This window comes from Prionailurus bengalensis, chromosome C2 (genome assembly GCF_016509475.1).
Source record: "Prionailurus bengalensis isolate Pbe53 chromosome C2, Fcat_Pben_1.1_paternal_pri, whole genome shotgun sequence".
In the NCBI taxonomy this organism is placed as follows: domain Eukaryota; kingdom Metazoa; phylum Chordata; class Mammalia; order Carnivora; family Felidae; genus Prionailurus; species Prionailurus bengalensis.
In genome coordinates, this window is record NC_057350.1 from 159,521,032 (window position 1) to 159,538,108 (window position 17,077).

At 44.6% G+C, this 17,077-nt stretch overlaps 2 protein-coding genes across 4 annotated transcripts in view; one reads left to right on the forward strand and one right to left on the reverse strand.

Moving 5' to 3' along the window:
* TCAIM (T cell activation inhibitor, mitochondrial) overlaps window positions 1–12,308 on the forward strand; it is a 77,803-nt gene extending 65,495 nt beyond the window's left edge. For all 3 annotated transcript variants that reach the window (XM_043595928.1, XM_043595929.1, XM_043595930.1), the window contains exons 7-11: window positions 2,085–2,182; window positions 2,462–2,553; window positions 5,797–6,029; window positions 6,608–6,739; window positions 10,541–12,308. In XM_043595928.1, the coding sequence (XP_043451863.1) occupies window positions 2,085–2,182; window positions 2,462–2,553; window positions 5,797–6,029; window positions 6,608–6,739; window positions 10,541–10,781 (796 nt within the window). In that variant the 3' untranslated portion in view covers window positions 10,782–12,308. The remainder of the gene's footprint in view (window positions 1–2,084; window positions 2,183–2,461; window positions 2,554–5,796; window positions 6,030–6,607; window positions 6,740–10,540) is intronic.
* Window positions 12,309–14,626: 2,318 nt separating this feature from the next.
* Window positions 14,627–16,008, reverse strand: CC2H3orf86 (chromosome C2 C3orf86 homolog). The gene is given in 4 exon segments (XM_043593323.1): window positions 14,627–14,916; window positions 14,919–14,963; window positions 14,966–15,046; window positions 15,049–16,008. Coding segments are annotated over 4 exon segments (504 nt in total). The 5' UTR covers window positions 15,137–16,008.
* Between the last annotated feature and the right edge of the window lie 1,069 nt (window positions 16,009–17,077).

Consider the following 17,077-nt stretch of genomic DNA (forward strand, 5'->3'; position numbering starts at 1 on the left):
TAGGAAAATAAAAGGATTTTTTTTAAGGATTTCTTAAACATAAAAAGAAACAAGCATTATGTTACAATATGGTGTAGAAATTTCTCAGCTTTGATTTTTACCATGGTAAATGTCAATAAATATAAGCCACATAAACAAAAGCTCTTGGGGGTTCTCCATTTTTCAGAGTGCAAAAGCGTTCTGAGACCGAAACACTTGAGGACCATGGGCATGATGGCTTTCCACTATTAGAAAATTACCCAAACCTCCAAAAGATGGAGACATTGCAACCAATGACGTTTCTAACTATTCAGCCTGTGTGAAAGACCCTTTGTTTTTTTTTGTTTTTTTTTGTTTTTTTTAATTTTTTTTTTCAACGTTTATTTATTTTTGGGACAGAGAGAGACAGAGCATGAACGGGGGAGGGGCAGAGAGAGAGGGAGACACAGAATCGGAAACAGGCTCCAGGCTCTGAGCCATCAGCCCAGAGCCCGACGCGGGGCTCGAACTCCCGGACTGCGAGATCGTGACCTGGCTGAAGTCGGACGCTTAACCGACTGCGCCACCCAGGCGCCCCGAAAGACCCTTTGTTAATAGGAACTGTATTTAGTAGCTCTATCACAGTGTTAATTTTATTTGAAATGATATCTTCTTCAACTGTGGGCTAAAGGAAAATTTTTGAAAATTGGTTTAATCTTAACAGAAATGACTTTCATCAGAATCAGTGATAGGGTGAAGAAGGAACCTAAGTTTTTTGAGCACGTGTTTTGAGAGTCTTACTCCTTCACATATATTCTCCCCATGATTTATGCTGTGCTGGAGGAGGTGATCCCACTTTGCATGTGAGGTGATCCCACTTTGCATGTATGGAAAGGAAAGCTTAGTAAGGACAGAAGCAACTTGTTCAAGGTCACAGAGCTAGTAAGCCACGGAATTAGAATTCACAGGTGGGTGGGTGTTCAGACACTGCTAAAGATCAGTGCCATATAATATATATTATTATATAATAATAATATATTTACATATTACATTTGCACACCAGTGCCTCTGTAACATCATGTGAACATCAGGTTCCATCTTGTCACTAAGATTTAGTGTTCATTTATAAAATAAGTAGATCACATGTCATAAAAATCACTTAGTCCAGAATAAGATAAAAAGAATCTGATAAACCTAACTGGAATTCCTAATTAGAACTTAAATCCAGAGGCCCCCAGGTGGCTCAGTCAGTTAAGTGTCCGAATTTGGCTTAGGTCATGATATCATGGAGCATGAGTTCGAGCCCCACATTGTGCTCTGCACTGACTGTAAGGAGCCTGCCTAGGATTCTGTCTCTCCATCTCTCCCATCTGCTCTCTTGCTCTCTCTCTCTCAAATAAATAAATTAAAAAAAAAAAAAAAACTTAAATCTAAAACAAAATCATCATCTTTGAGTGATATGGAGATGGAAAAGATTTTTTTTAAGTGTTTCCTATTTCATTCTCTTCTTTTTCTTTTTTTTTTCTTTTTTTAACTTTATTTTGAGAGCAAGAATGACCCATGACCTGTGCTGAAATCAAAAGTCCGATGCTTAACCAACTGAGCCACCCAGGGGCCCCTCATTCCCTTATTTTAAAATAGAAACAGCATACTGTATTTGCTTGATTTATTTGTTTGTTTTATTTTATTTTATTTTATTTTATTTTAAAGAGAGAGAGAGAGGGTGAATGGAGAGGGGCAGAGAGAGAGAATCTTAAGTAGGCTCCACACTCAGTGTAGACCTAGACTTGGAGCTCTATCCCATGACCCTGGGACTGTGACCTGAGGCAAAATCAAGAGTCAGACATTCAACCAACTGAGCCACTCAGATGCCCCTGTATTTGCTTGTTTTAAATCTTTGGGTACCTGAACATAGTAGTAATATTTTTACCCTCTGGCCAACCATTCATTTTCCATTTGGTTGTTTTATAAGATAATGAGCCAGTTGGAAAACACGACTACTTGAAAAAAGCATTCGCAGGAATTAATTCTCTGTCTTTCACAGGAATTAAGCAGCTGGGGTGAATGCACAGCTCTTGCCTCAGGGATGCCTGCTGCTAACGTGCCTTTGTGCTCTGGTGTCCTAGGTGGCAGAGGGGCTGGGGCATCGCCCATCGCTGTAGCCAGCTTCACAGTTTAGGCCGCCTGGCACAGCAGAACTTGGAAACACTTAAAAATGCAAAAGGTAAACAATTTCCATTTTCTTTTCAAATATCACACAGCTGCTATACACATCTGTAACTTGTGGAGGAAAACTAAGTGTTAAAAATCCTTACAGATGTGACCATATCACAGCTGAATTTTTAAATGTGTTCCTTTGAATAAAACAGCAACATAAAATTAGCCTTTAAGCTTCTACCTAATTTAATCCTGAATTTGTATGCTAAGTTTAAGTAATTATTTGCACAGTGGTGAATGAAGCATCTCTGGACAGTGACCAAAGGGTTTGTGTTTTTATCATCAGGATGTACAATAATATTTACAGACCGCTCCGGGATGAGTGCAGTGGGCCATGTGATGCTAGGAACAATGGATGTCCATCATCACTGGACAAAAGTAAGGAAGAGTTTAAAAGCAAAAGAATCTCTGATTTGTCATAGACATACACTTGTCTCAAACTATGTTGTTACGTCAATGAACTAAAAAACAACTTGAATCATAGTTTCGGCTGTTTTCAGATTAGGTGTTTACTATCATGTAGTTAAAATACTTAGGGGCCTGATTTTTAAGCCAGTTTTTATTTGGAAATTTTGTAGTCTTTCTGAGGCACCACCTAAAAGGCTTGCATTCTATTGTTTTGGTGTTAACAGATTTACTGCGCTATAATTGACGTACAATAAATTGCACAGATGGTATATAATTTGATGAGATTTAACCCGTATAAATAGCCATTACCACAACAAGATAGTGAACGTATCCATCACCCACAAAAGTGTGCTCGTGTCCACTTGTAAGCCCTCTCCTCCATCCCACCACCCTCTCCACAAACAACCTCTGGCATGCTGTCACTGTAGGTCAGTTTATATTACTAGAGTTTTCTATAAGTGGAATCACAAAGTATATACTTCTCTTTTTTGGCGGGGGGGGGGAAGGTTCTGTTTTCTTTCAGTCAACATAATTTTTTTCAGATTCATCCATGCTGTTGCATGTATCAAGAATTTATTCCTTTTTATTGCCATGTAGTTAGTATCTGATCATCTAAATCTACCCCAGTCTGTTTATCCATTTACCTACTGATGGACATTGAGCTGTGTTAGTTTGGGCTGTTGGAAATAAAGTTTGTCCACGGAACATTTGTCCGTGAATAGTTGGATCACATGTTAGGGCATTTTACCTTTTAAGAAACTGCTAAAATTTGCAATGGTTGTCTTTAGTTTTAGCCGTTCTACCACGAGTATGGTTCTATCTCATGTGGGTTTCATTTGTGTTTCCCTAATGACCCATCATGTTGAGCATCTTTTCATGTGCTTATTTGCCATCCACATACTTGCTTTTGTGAAGTGGCTATTCAAATCAAATATTTGGTAGAAAATATTTGCAAACCACGTCTCTGACAAAGTCTGTGTACCTAATGTATAAAGAACTCTGAAACTCAACAGTCAAAAAAAACCTCAAACAATCCAAAAACAAAAATAAAAGACATGAACAGGTTTGTCACAGAAGGTGACCTACAGATGGCAATTTTTTTTGAATGGCTAAGATGAAAAGTAATGATACCACCAAATTCTGGCACTGGTCACTGGTGGGGGTATAGAGTGCTACAGGCAGTCTGGAAAAGAGTGTGATGGTACACAACTAAACAAGTGTGACCATATGACCCAGCAGTTGCACCCTTGGGCATTTGTACTAGAGAAGTGAAAAATTATGTTCCCATAAAACCTGTACATAAATGTTCATAATAGCCAACAACTAGAAAAACTCTAATGTCCTTCAGTGTGTGAATGTTTAAATTGTGACACATGCGTACAACAGAATATTACCCAACAAAAAGAGGGAATGAACTACTGATACCAGCCACAACTTGGGTGGATTGGCACAAAAGGACATTGTGCTGAGTGAAAAAAGTCAGTATCAAAAGACTACATACTGTGTGATTCCATGTACATAATGGTCTTAAAATAAAATTGTAGAAAGAACAGATTAGTGGTTCCCAGGGGTTGGAGAGTGAGGGACTCTCCCCTCCGTGGTCCGTGGATAGTGCATGGGTAGGCATGCAGGATCCATAGAGTGGAATTGTTCTGTATCTTGACTGTGGTCATGGCACACCAGTCTACACACGGGATACAGTTACATATACACACACACACCGCCCTGCCCCCCATACCCACACCCGAGTGTAAGTAAAACTGATAAAGTCTGAAGAAGGTCAGTGGATTGTTTTCAATGTCAGTTTCTCAGTTGTGATAGTATACTGTAGTTTTGTTGGATGTTACCGTTGGGGAAACTGTATGAAAGATGTTCTGTGAAAATAAAAAGTTTTTTAAAGGTAGCTACCATTCATACATGGATAACTCATTAAGAAAAAAAAATGGAAAAAGTGGGTAGGGAAATTATTTTCACAAAGTGTTGGAAATACATTACAAATAACTTGTGTACCGCTATTGCTTTTATCATCGCAGAGTTTTTGATGCCTTTCGACTCCTCTGCGAGTTGTACATTCCCAGCTCTTTACGTCAAGTCTGAGTCCTCAGTGCAGCATCCCAGGGCCTTCCCCAGTCCAGCCGCTCCCGCGTCTTCAGCCTTTTCCTTTCCACACACGTGCCACACTCCAGCCACACCAGACTCCAGAATTTGGGATGTGCTGCCCCTTGCCATGCTTCCATCTTTACACATGTTCTTCTTTCTACCCCCAAAACACTTCCACACGTATCTAACTCTTGCTAAATCCTGGTTGTCTTCTCAGCTTTTCAGACTGGTCACATTAGACTTCCTTAGAAACCTTTGCTTGAACCTCTCCCCTGTGTCCACTCATGTTTACATGGCACTTAGTACAAAGAATCCTGGTTCTTGTTTTGTTTCCTTGCACCCCAGCTGAAAAGCAGGGCCCACTTTTTATAATCTGTACACACAGTTTAGTGCTTAAGTACATGGTAGGTGCTCAGTGATATTTATTGCATGTAATTGAGTTTTGTTGGAATTAAAAGTAAATTCTGAAGAAATATACTTGGAGGGAACTACATGTACTTTATTTCTCAGACCCTTCTTTATTAGACCATATAATCATTCTAAACTAATTTGAGATTCTTACCTGATTTTTAAAAATTTTTTTTAAATGTTTGTTTCTGCGAGAGGCATACAGAGCACGAGTCGGGGAGGGGCAGAGAGAGAGAGACAGACAGACAGACAGACAGACAGAATCAGAAAGCAGGCTCCAGGCTCTGAGCTGTCAGCACAGAGCTCGACGTGGGGCTCGAACTCGCGTCTGGAGCCGCGAGATCATGACCCAAGTCAAAGTCGGACGCTTAACCAACTGAGCCACCCGGGTGCCCCACTTACCTGATTATTTAAATGTTAGTACTTAGGACCTATTTTTATTTGGAACGTATTTCTTTTTTTCTGCAATCTCTTCAGTCCTATCTAAAAATTCCCAAGATTTACAGTGGGTTGTTTTGAATATTAATATTTCCAGCCCTATATTAAGTCATAGTACTTATTTGAGCTTTCCTTCTAGAAAAACAATTTTGTTGTTAAAATTTCTCAATACCACTAATTGGAATCCTAACATTGTTTTATGTTTTATGTTTACTTAGTTTTATGTTATTAAACTAAGTATTTCTTTCATTTTTTTAAATACTGTAGCTTTTTGAAAGATTACCAAGTTATTTTGACCTTCAGAGGAGGCTGATGCTGTTAGAAGACCAAATAAGCTATCTTCTAGGTGGCATACAAGTGGTTTATATCGAAGAGTTGCAGCCAGTATTGACACTTGAAGAGTATTACTCTCTTCTTGATGTGTTCTATAATCGGCTGTTGAAAAATAGAATACCCTTTCACCCTCGAAGTCTACGTGGTTTAAAAATGATCCTTAACAGGTAAATATCTAAAATAAGAATTATTTTTATTCTTTCACTTAGATGTGTTGTGTGTGTAGGTAGATTAAATTGTTTTGTGTTTCACTGTGTGATTCTTAGGAACTAAAGAAAAGAATGTCACTCCTGTTAGCAGCGCTCTTTACACATTAAAAAAGCCAACATGAGAGGATTGAAGGATTGAATCTCTAGAACATTTTTGAAATACATTGCCTCTTCAAGGCAAAGTCAATCCTGTGGAAAACTTTATAGCGTTAGACTAATTTGAATCAGCCCGTGTTTGTTGTGCACACATTGTTTTCACAGCCTGTGCTTGCTGTTTAAAAGCACACCTCACCGTCTAGTGGGCTACTGCCTCCATTTACAGGTGAGGGTGGCCATACAGTGAGGAAGAATGCGGTTATCCTGAAAGTGTCTCTTTGGGGACAGCAAAAGTTAAAATGTAATTTTGCTATACTTTTAAAATGGATTTTCTTGAAAAATTCCCTTATCACTAATCAGACTAATAACATGTTTTCTTTGGGGGCAGAGTGGGGGATGAGAGATCAGTGACTTTTCCTTTTATGTATATTTCATTACAGTGACAGATATGCTCCAAGCTTGCATGAACTCGGGCACTTTAACATCCCAAGCCTCTGTGATCCAACAAAGCTCCAGTGGTTTATTCTAACCAAAGCCCAACAGGCAAGAGACAACATGAAGAGGAAAGAAGAGTGAGTGCTATGAACCCTCTGTAACTTCCTACCAGTCAGTCTATTAAACATTCAGGGGCGCCTGGGTGGCTCAGTCGTGAGGCGTCTGACTTTGACTCAGGTCATGATCTCACGGTCCGTGAGTTCGAGCCCTGTGTTGGGTTCTCTGTTGTCAGCACAGGGCCTGCTTTGGATCCTCTCTCTCTCTCTCTCTCTCTCTCTGTCCCTTCCCTGCTCATGCTCTCTCTCACTCAACCATAAACATTAAAAAATAATAATAATAAATAAATATTTGAATATTCAGAATTCATAAATATGGGACATAAAAACTGTATTACGCTTAGAAAATTGATTCATTGGTGCATAGTCCATGTTTACTTATCCCCCACCTTATTCTGCCAAGAATTGCATATGGTGTTTCCTGATATAAGAGTCTAAATTACATTACCACCATGTGCCTCAATTTGAGGATCAAGACCTGTTAATATAAAAGTCAACTCAAGAGCAGAACGAAGATAAGAGTATCAGAAAGAAAGATGACAGGCATGTTTTCTGTTTAAAACTTTGAGACCTACTGGTGCAAAGCAAGCTTCGTCTGAATTTAAGTAAAGGAGAAGAGATTAGAAGTAAAAAATTGTTGCAGTTCATAAGCAGTCCTGTATCTGTGTCGTTCGTATCTTTGAAGGAATCTTAGCCAACAGTTTCCTGTTTTGTGGCCAGTGGATACTGCTTAATAATGTTTCTACTATGAAGAAAGGAGGATATTACACTCAAAACAGGGTTGTTTTTCTAAAGATGTTGGCAAAGGAGGTTTGGATCCTGAGAAGTCATTCATTCATTCATTCATTCAGCTGTCATTTGCCATGACTGAAAGGTGCCATCGATAGAGAGATGGAGGCCGGGTCCGGCCGTCCTGGAATGTGTTTCTGGTGGGAGGTGCGAGCGCTGGGTAGCTGGGCCAGGGTGGGGCTGAGTGAGAAGCACCAGGGCTAGCTGGCTGGCTCCCGAAGGCCACAGAGGCCCAGAGAAGGCGGCTGCACGTGTCCGGGGAGGCAGCAAGGAGGACGGAGACTGGCACCCGGAAGGTAGAGGTGACCGTTGAGCCGTGGACCGTTGGGGCATTGGTTCCAGGTTTTCCTGTCCTGCCACCCGCTCACCCCTCCGTCCCTACCAGTTGCTCATTCAGAAGAGATCGAGGGTGGCAGTGGAGGAGGGCCACGGAAGTCATCTCTCTGACAAGAAATAACGGGGTCGTTTGCATATAAAAACTAAGTGAAGGAGCTGCGTCTTTGTTTGGCTTGTGGGGTTGGAGACAGCTGCGTTGGCGGGATCCGATGGCACAAACACCCTACTTCCTGACTGGGTGCTCAGCCTCCGTGTTTGTGATGTGATTTTCTCAGTTGTGAGTCAGCTTGAACCCTCGGGAGCAGCCCTGGCCAGCCTGTCATCGTCAGGGCTGACAATTTTGTTGGCTACACTGTCGCTGCTGCTTCTGTCTTCTCAACGGCCACTTAATAGGCTCAGTGTATTGCTACTAGATTTTGAGGAAGTCACATAAAAAGAAATGCAGTTCACATGGGTTAGCTTTTGAAAGTTCCATCCTACCAGTGAGTCGGGTCAATACAGTGGCTCATCAGAGCAACCAGAGCGAGTTACTCTGTGAGAAGCCCAGTCGGGGCTCGTCAGTGGCCTGCAGGCCAGGACCCCCTCCACTCATCCCTCGCTCACTTTGCCCCAGCCGGGTGGCCCTTCTGTTCTCCCCTGGCACCTGCCTGGAGCGCCTCTTCCCAGTGTCCTCCAGGTTTGCCCTTCACCTCCCTCTGGGTCTCAGCTCGCATCTACCCTCTTTCTGGGTGAGGTTTTCCCTGGCGGTTAGTGGAACCAGCCCCCTCCCCTGCAGCACCCCGTCCACATGCCCTGGTCTGCCTTGCTCCCTCGAACTCACCACCATCGGCCTCTGACAAGCTCTTTTCCTTATTTATTCAGTGCCTGTGCCCACCCAGACAGAATGTGAGTACCACAAGGGCAGGGACTTTTGTCTGTTATTCCCTCCAGTGCCAGCATCAGCGCCTGGCACACAGGAGGCCTTCAGGAAGATAATGGACTGAATCCATTAACTTGCATGTTGCCCGAGCCTTGCTCTGGCCCTGGCCCTGGAGCCTTCATTCCTGCTTCACCACCTGTGGAGAGGAAGCCACTTTGTTGCTGGTCCCAGTATACCTCCCCTCTTAATCATTGCTTTCATCCTTCTGCAGACCTCTGACTCTGGGCCCAGAGGTCCCCTCCACTCTGCCTTCTCTTCTCCTTTGCTCTTTTTCCCCACCCTATCAAGGTTGCCCTCCTTGTAATCACCAGGGGGTGGTTAAGACTACTGGCTTCCCTCAGATGAAGTGTGCTCCTAGACCGTGGTTTTCACCTTTTAGCTGCATATCTCTATAAAGTGGACTTCCGAGTGGAAATTCAAATTATAAAAAAGGTAAAAACTCGCTGGTTTTCTGTCTGAAGAGGAAGGGAACTAGGGGCCCCCGTCCCCACAGGGAACCTCGGAATAGCTCTGCAGGAGCCTGCCAGCGGTTTAAAACCACTATGCTAATAAGCTAGTACCTGGGTCCCAAGTAGACTCCACGTGGCCTTCTCAAGACTGCCTCGTAACACCGCCTGGCTGCACCTCCTGGCTGCCAGGGAGAGTGCAGGCACTGTCTGTGGAACCCCTGCTGTGTTTGGAGGCTGGGAATAACCTGTGCACAGCTCTTACATAGGGCGGTCGTGACCCAGGGTAACCTGGGCCTAGCGGTAAGCCAGCTGTCCCCAGACAGGCTGTCCTCACTCAGTGTTTCTGTGGAAGTTCACTCACATTTCCTCCTACCCTATATCACATACTATAAATTTTAATGTCACTTAGACAAACTGGAAACCATGGAAATGTACAATAATAGAAGAATGTTTAAAGAATTTCGATACTGACATATAGAAGAAACAACCATTTAAAAGAATGTTCACTGGGGCGCCTGGGTGGCTCAGTCGGTTGAGTGTCTGACTTCGGCTCAGGTCATGATCTCACAGTTCATGGGTTTGAACCCTGCATGGGGTTCTGTGCTGACAGCTTGGAGCTTGGAGCTTGGAGCCTGCTTCAGATTCTGTATCTCCCTTTCTCTCTGCTCCTCCCTGACTCATGCTTTCTCTCTCTCTCTCTCTCTCTCTCTCTCTCTCTCAAATAAGTAAATAAACATTAAAACATATCCGTAAACATTGACCACCTGTGGGATAATGTACTTAAGACACCAAGTTCTGCCGGGAGTTGTCTACTTTGTAGGCCTTTACTCAAGCCCTTGATGGAAGAGGCATTGTTGCTTGCAGGCGAAGGGGAGGGAGCAGAAAGGGAGCTGATGGGTTTGGAAGTGAGTGGAGTGAGCCCTTCCTCCTCAGGGGGCCAGCTTGGGTATTTGGGAATTTCCAGAAGTCATTACTGCCCAAGGGTCAGAGAGCAGGTGGTTCCTAAAACTATGGCTTTTACACTCTGCTTTCTGCCTTCTTTGGTCACTAACAGCTGCTCAGTGAGGCAGGATTAGAACTTTATAAACTATGTATTAATTATTTTTACCCATTGCTGCTAAAAAAGATTTAACAAATACTTTTAGAGATACATGCACGACAACGATTGGCATGTGTTCTGAGCATGTAATTCGCCCCTTGCGGGCAACACCATTTTCAATGTTGAGAGTGGAAAGTTAGAGCCCCAATATATAAAATTGTATCTACATTTTATGTTATTTTATTTGGTGATAGCTTGTGGCAATATTACGTTTATTTTCAATATGACAGGTTAAAGGTTATTGAAAATGAATTGATAGAGGCTTCAACGAAGAAATTTTCTCTGGGAAAGTTTTATAAGGAGCCCAGCGTTTCTAGTATACAAATGGTGGATTGTTGTAAGAGACTTCTAGAACAGTCGCTGCCTTACCTGCGAGGGATGCATCTCTGCATTTCACATTTTTATTCTGTCATGCAAGATGGAGACGTTTGTATTCCTTGGAACTGGAAGGATGGAGAAGCCGTTAAGTAACACAGAAATCGGTATTATTTTTTGAAGAGACAAGAAACCGTTAAACTTATTTAAATCCACAATTTAATATAACAGTATTATTTACATATTACAAGGACAAAATTTCTAACTGCTGCTCTAAAAGTAGACCTTTTTTAAAAATTAATTTCTGCTACAAAACTTGCTTTAAAAGGTTTTATCTCCCAGTCTTATGGCGTTTCTTAGCTGATTGGCAAGATTGGGTAAAAAGATGTCAGCATCAAGGAACATATTTTGCGGTCTATAAATGAGGGGTTCTACGAAGTTGAGGATATATGTTTTTATATGAGTGAGCGTGCGTAAGTGTAATCAGGTCTCATTCAGCGTAGCTCCGGAGCGATGGAACTCATTCAACATGCAACTTTGTAGTTACATCTCATGGGTCAATACAAATGCGCATTTTGCAGCCAGTACGGGACAGTTGCTGTCCAAAACAGAAGACGACCGACGGATGGCAAAAATTAGACCAGCGAATTTTTCCTGAAAGAAAGAGTAGAAGGGAAAAAAGCAACTGGATGTATGTATGGTATCGACATGGACATAAGCAGTCTGATACCAGTTCGTTAGAAACATCTTAGTGACAGAAAACTTGGGTTGAAACCCGCGGGTTTTCCTACCCATTAATCTATCACAACTGTTGGTAGCATGACACAACAGACAGTGAATGTCTTTGAATCAGTGAGGGGACTCTGGTTTCTCGTGGACAAACTCTGGAAAAACCCTTGCTGGTGTCCCACAGAGTTCCAGCAAGTAGAATCGAGTGTAAAATGGTGCGGGCCATCCAGGATTTGTCACCTCCTCAGCCCCGGGCTTCCTGTTCCTACCGGTGTTTCGCATCCGGCACGAAGTCCCTCTGAGCCGCCCGTGTGCGAGGTTGTGTGGCCTCCCTGAGGTCGCAGCACGGCCCAGACCTAAGGGCCATGGCGGGCCCACTCTGGACACGCGGGGCTTCTCTCTCTGCAGTCCTTTCCCTTCGGATAATGTATTCCGCCAGATCCAAAACCTCTCCGGCTTGTTTCTCGGGAGGATAAGGTGAATCTAATTTGGGACACCATTTTCGTGGCCCCTCCTGCTGGCTGGAGAAATAAGAAGGGACGTTTTTTCACATCAGAAAGGGAAGGAGCTGTCAACCATTCTTGAAGTATGTTTCAAATTCATCTAAAACACCGATTGTTTAAACTGGTTAAATTCAAATGTGTGTTCAAAAGAAATACTGATGTGTAATTTTGATAGTTTGTGCATATCAGCCCTGTGAACCTTCAGTAACAAGTATACTGAATTTGTTTTTCTAATGTAAAAATGTTGCCTATAAGGATTTTCCAGAGCCAAATGATGGGGGTGAACAATTCCCTCCTTAAAGGTTATGTAAGAAAATTTATTGAAAAGTAGCTTTGGATCATGCCATTTCTAAAATCAACTAATAGAGAATCCTCAGTAATATGTTTTGAATTGGACTTTGTCTCAGAACTGATTGTTAACAATAATATAATAAATAATACATTAATCAGATTATTGTTTTCCTTATTCAGTTATTAATAGTTTCACAACTCCTAGAACATAATAAGAAATTACAAGAAACTGATGGCCTGGCTTACATCGGAAGCCGCATCTGTCTTCAGGACAGATCTCCCCAAGCCCTACTTCCTCCTTCATTTCTTAAAGACCTCTGCCTCCAGGCAGCCCCCCTGAGCCCATGAGGGAGTGGTGGGCATTGAGAAATGGATCGGTGAAGTAAGAGGGACCAGGGCTGCATCTGGAGTCAGCTCACCGTTGAAACCTCCAAGGACTCTGCACATCCCACGCAGAGGCTCCAGCTCAGGCTACTGTCCCAGCACCCTAGAGTTCCTACCTCCCCTATACTAATCCAGTATCACCACCCCACCCCAACTTCCCTCGAGGGACCTGTCTGTGCTTCCCCAGAGTGAGCCAGTTAGACCATGTCCTGTGGAGGTTGGTAGCTCCAAGGCTCTGGGCTCTTCTACAGGGGGCTGTGGTCCTGGCAGCCTTCCACCACAGGCCCCAGAGCTGGGAGCCTAAGCTCCTGGGAGGCTGGCACCCAGACCCAGGGTGCAGGAACCACCGATGCACTGAGTGAGGCCTGGCAGCTAGCTGCCCACAAAGTGCCCCCTTGTTTCCAGACTGCCTGTTACGTGTGCCACCTGGCACCGATCCCAACCACGAGCCCTGTGACCTGGCAGGTGCTTGTTCTGTAATTATTGACACAATCCCCAGGGCACCTTTGTAGGGCTCCCAGTGGCTCCCTGCACAGAGTGGCTCTGGGCAAGGCCTCATCTGGCCTCAGTCTCCCCATCTCTAAGAGGAGACACCAGGTTGTGTTCTTGAAGTTTCTCCCGCCCTCAGTGAGTCTGCCCCAGGAATGCAGAGCCCTCCGTTGGGTGGTCTTGGCCGCCAGCCTAGGTTCCCCTCACTCCTAAGGACGAGGAGGAGGAGGATGCAGGGCAGCCAGTGTCCAGACAGATCAGACCTGAGTCAGTGCCACGGGACCCTCTCCTTCCCTGCATTCCCCTGTTTCCTGCAAGTTCAGGCTGCTGGTCCCTCAAAACCCTTCCCTCAGGGGACATACCTATTATGGAGCATTATAGCAATTTTTCCCCCTAAGCTGATGAATGTTGCATATGAGGAAACTGACACCCAAAATTGGAGACTTGCCCAAGGCCTTTCTGCCTGAGGCAGACAAGAGAGGTGGGGTTAGAGCCCAGGTGTCCCAGGGGCTGTGAGGGGTCTGAGCGGGCAGAAGCACCCCCGGCCGTGTGTGTGCCCACTGCTGAGCTAGTACTGCACGTAGGCAACCCACAAGTCAGGATCAGATGTGCCCTTGCAGCAGTCCTGCCCCTAGCGGGTGGGCAGGGGGGATACAGAAACAGAGACCTTGGATGGCGAGGTGTCAGGCCTGGCACCGTGGTGCGGACGGGCCAGCAGGCAGCAGGGCTGACATGCTACGGGCGTGTTGTGCAGAATGGGCTCGCTCACCCCTACATTGCACTGAGGCCACGGGAGGCAGGATTCTGACTGGGTCACAGGACACACTGGCCACAGAATCAAGGCAGGCGGGACCTCAGGCCTTTGTTCCACAGGCCCGAGAACTCGGGTTTCCTGGAGTCCTCAGGCTGAGACAGTGTTTCCGAGCCCCTGCTTCTGCCTCCTACTCTAGCATGACCGGATCAGTAGGAAAGTGGTCATCCGTTCCTGGAGGGCCGAGCAGCTGTCCACTGTCCCACCAAAGCATCATCAGGGAGCCTGTCCACTAGGGAAGGCACATAGCTGGAAGGGGCGCCCTGCCCAAAGTCTCTCTCAGCCTCAGATTGCCTCGAAGCTCCTGTCAGGGCCCCAGCCCCTTTGTGCTCAAGGTCCAGGGCAGCCCTGAGGGCCATCCCCAAGTCCAGGTGGCCCCGGGCTGTGCCCAGGGACACAGGGCCTTTGGGTCACACTCATCCTAGCTTGTTCCCATCTCCACCAAAGAAGCATCCTTCTGACTCTGGCTGGGAACCAAAGTACTGCTCTGACACCAACATCAGAACCAAATTCTTGAACCCAAAAAACTTAGGAGCAAAATACCAAGGTGGTTCGGGAGGTAAAAGAAGGTCTAGAAAATGCTATGTGTCAAAATCTAAGTTAAATTGAAATGAGGTTTGAAAGCACTTGGTTTGTTCTTCTAAGAACTCTGCCCACAGTCCTGTGCGCTTGCAGGGGAGGCAGAGGGGAGCACGAAGGTATAGAGGTCACAGGCCACTCTGGCCATGGGCAGCTCAGGAAGGTGTGACCATGCAAATACTCTCAAGTTCAAAAGGAAAATCGGTTATTCCCAGTTAAGGACATTTTTCAGCTTGCAGGTGAAGGCCCAGGGGACAGAAGGGCTGGGAAGAAAGGAAGACACTGGGGGCAGGCTGCTGGTCCAAGGGTGCCTCATGTTGGTGGAGCGCCTCCTGGTGGTGAGATGGTGACAGGAATTGCTGAGATTGGCTGGGTGTGGGGGGTGGGGAGAAGGGGAGGGTGCTCCTTGGTCCAGCCTTAGCCAGGCCATAGGTTGGTGCAGATGGGAGGGAATTTCTTGAGCCAGTGTCTTTCAGCGAAGTCTTAGAAGGAAGTGAAAGACAGCCTTCTGTGCAGGTGTGCTGGACAGACCCTGGTCACTGGAAGGAGCCCCTGCACGCTCCCATGCTGAGATCTGGGCCTATCTTGGGGGTTCTCCAGAGAAGCTGGAGAAGCTTCAAGTACATCTGTCCTCATGGGGGATAGGTGATTTCTCCAGTTATCTCGTTTACCCAGAAAAACGTATCTAGAGGTTTCTTCCCCTGTCCAAACAGACTTTTAGACATAGCTACAAAGGAGGAAATTGAGGCAACACAGATGCATCTTTAGTTGGCCATAGTGGGGACAGAGGGCTGTCTCTACACAGCCAGGGTCAAAAGGAACCATCAGCCCCTGGGCTAGGACTAGACAGCCAGTGACAGGATTCTGTCAGGAAGACAGATGCTTTCCTAGGTGCTCCAGAAATCCTTCCGGGACCAGGAACAGACCTTACTGGAGGCCCATGCTGACAGGCCCATCGCTGACAGGCACACGCTTGCTGTGTGCATCCCTGGGCTCAAGGTTTCCCCTGTTCCCACCAGGACATGCAGCTCTTGAGAATGTACTCTGAGGGCTTTGTCTTCCATGCAGTCAGAAAAGTGTGGTGATGTATGGCCTTTGACAAACTCAGGGCCGAAAAGTTACATGAGCACCAACCTATGGACATACCCCCAATTCTCTGGGATCTTCTCCGTCTAAAACTCTGCCTCTTCCAGACCAGATACCTGCTTTCTGTATGTTTTCTCACTAGAATGCTAATGCATATCTCCCTAACTGGCTCAATCTCATCAAAAATAATTTGGAATTAAAATGGCCTCTTTTGAGAAATTTTAATATGGACACAACTATTCATTTGAGAGGTGACTTACTCTAAAAAATGAAAACAAAATTCTGACTGTCCAATAATCTACTTTCTTTAATGGGTATAAGAAGGATTCTAAACACAATTCGAACTCAAAAATTGCCTTCCTAAAATATTTTGTAGCTAAAACTAATATATGAGAATTTTCTCCCTCATCAGCACCTTTAGGATTAGCTTCTGGTATTGACATGTCCGTGCTTTTTCTCCAGTCTGTTAAAGGCTTACAGTCAGAAATCATAGATACGTTAGCTGAGATACGTTAGCATAGATATGTTGGCTGAGGGGCGCCTGGGTGGCTCAGTAGGATTAAGCATATGACTTTTGATTTTGGATCAGGTCATGATCTCACAGTTCATGAGTTCAAACCCCCATCAGGATCCATGCTAACAATGTGGAGCCTGCTTGGGATTCGTTCTCTCTCCGTCTCTCTACCCCTCCCCAGCTCAAGCTCACAGTCCCTCTCAAAATAACTAAACTTAAAAAAAAAATTTTGTTTTTAATGTTGACTGGTAAATCACTTGATTGCATAAATGTCAGTGTTTGGCTATATATTTTAAGGAGGTAGATACCAAAAAAAGAAAGAAGTCTCATGAAATTGTTTCATGCAGGAGGCATCCTTCCTTGCTTTCCATACATTGTGAATTAATAAGTGCTGGTGTTGGGGTGCCTGAGTGGCTCAGTCGGTTAAGCAGCTGACTTCGGCTCAGATCATGATCTTGTGGTTCCTGAGCTGGAGCCCTGTGTCAGGCTCTGTGCTGACAGCTCAGAACCTGCAGCCTGCTTCTGATTCTCCCATTCTCTCTGCCCCTACCTCACTCTCTCTCTCTCAAAAATAAGTAAATGTTAAAAAAATTTTTTAATAAGTGCTGGTATTAAAAATCTTGTGACTCAACAGAACCGTCAAGGACCCAAGTGATGTCAATGTCAAAATCTAATATACAACACTCTCTTTGGTGTGTGTGCATGCTTCAGCTATCTCCTCTGCTTATAGAGAAAAATGATTAGTTGTCTAAAGCCAGTTCCTTATGTTTTCTACCTCACTTCCCTTTCCATTCTTCCCTTTCTTGGAAACATGACAGATTTCCTTTATTCATCCAAAACACATTCATTTGTTTTACAAATTCTTCAGGAATGTTTAGTTCAGATAAAGCCAAAATTGTCTACATAAGAAAAAAGAGAAACATTATTAAACTGTGTTTCTTTTTATGGACTTTAGAAAGTTTAGGGGCGCCTGGGTGGCGCAGTTGGTTAAGCGTCCGACTTCAGCCAGGTCACCATCTCGCAGTCCGTGGGTTCGAGCCCCGCGTCGGGCTCTGGGCTGATGGCT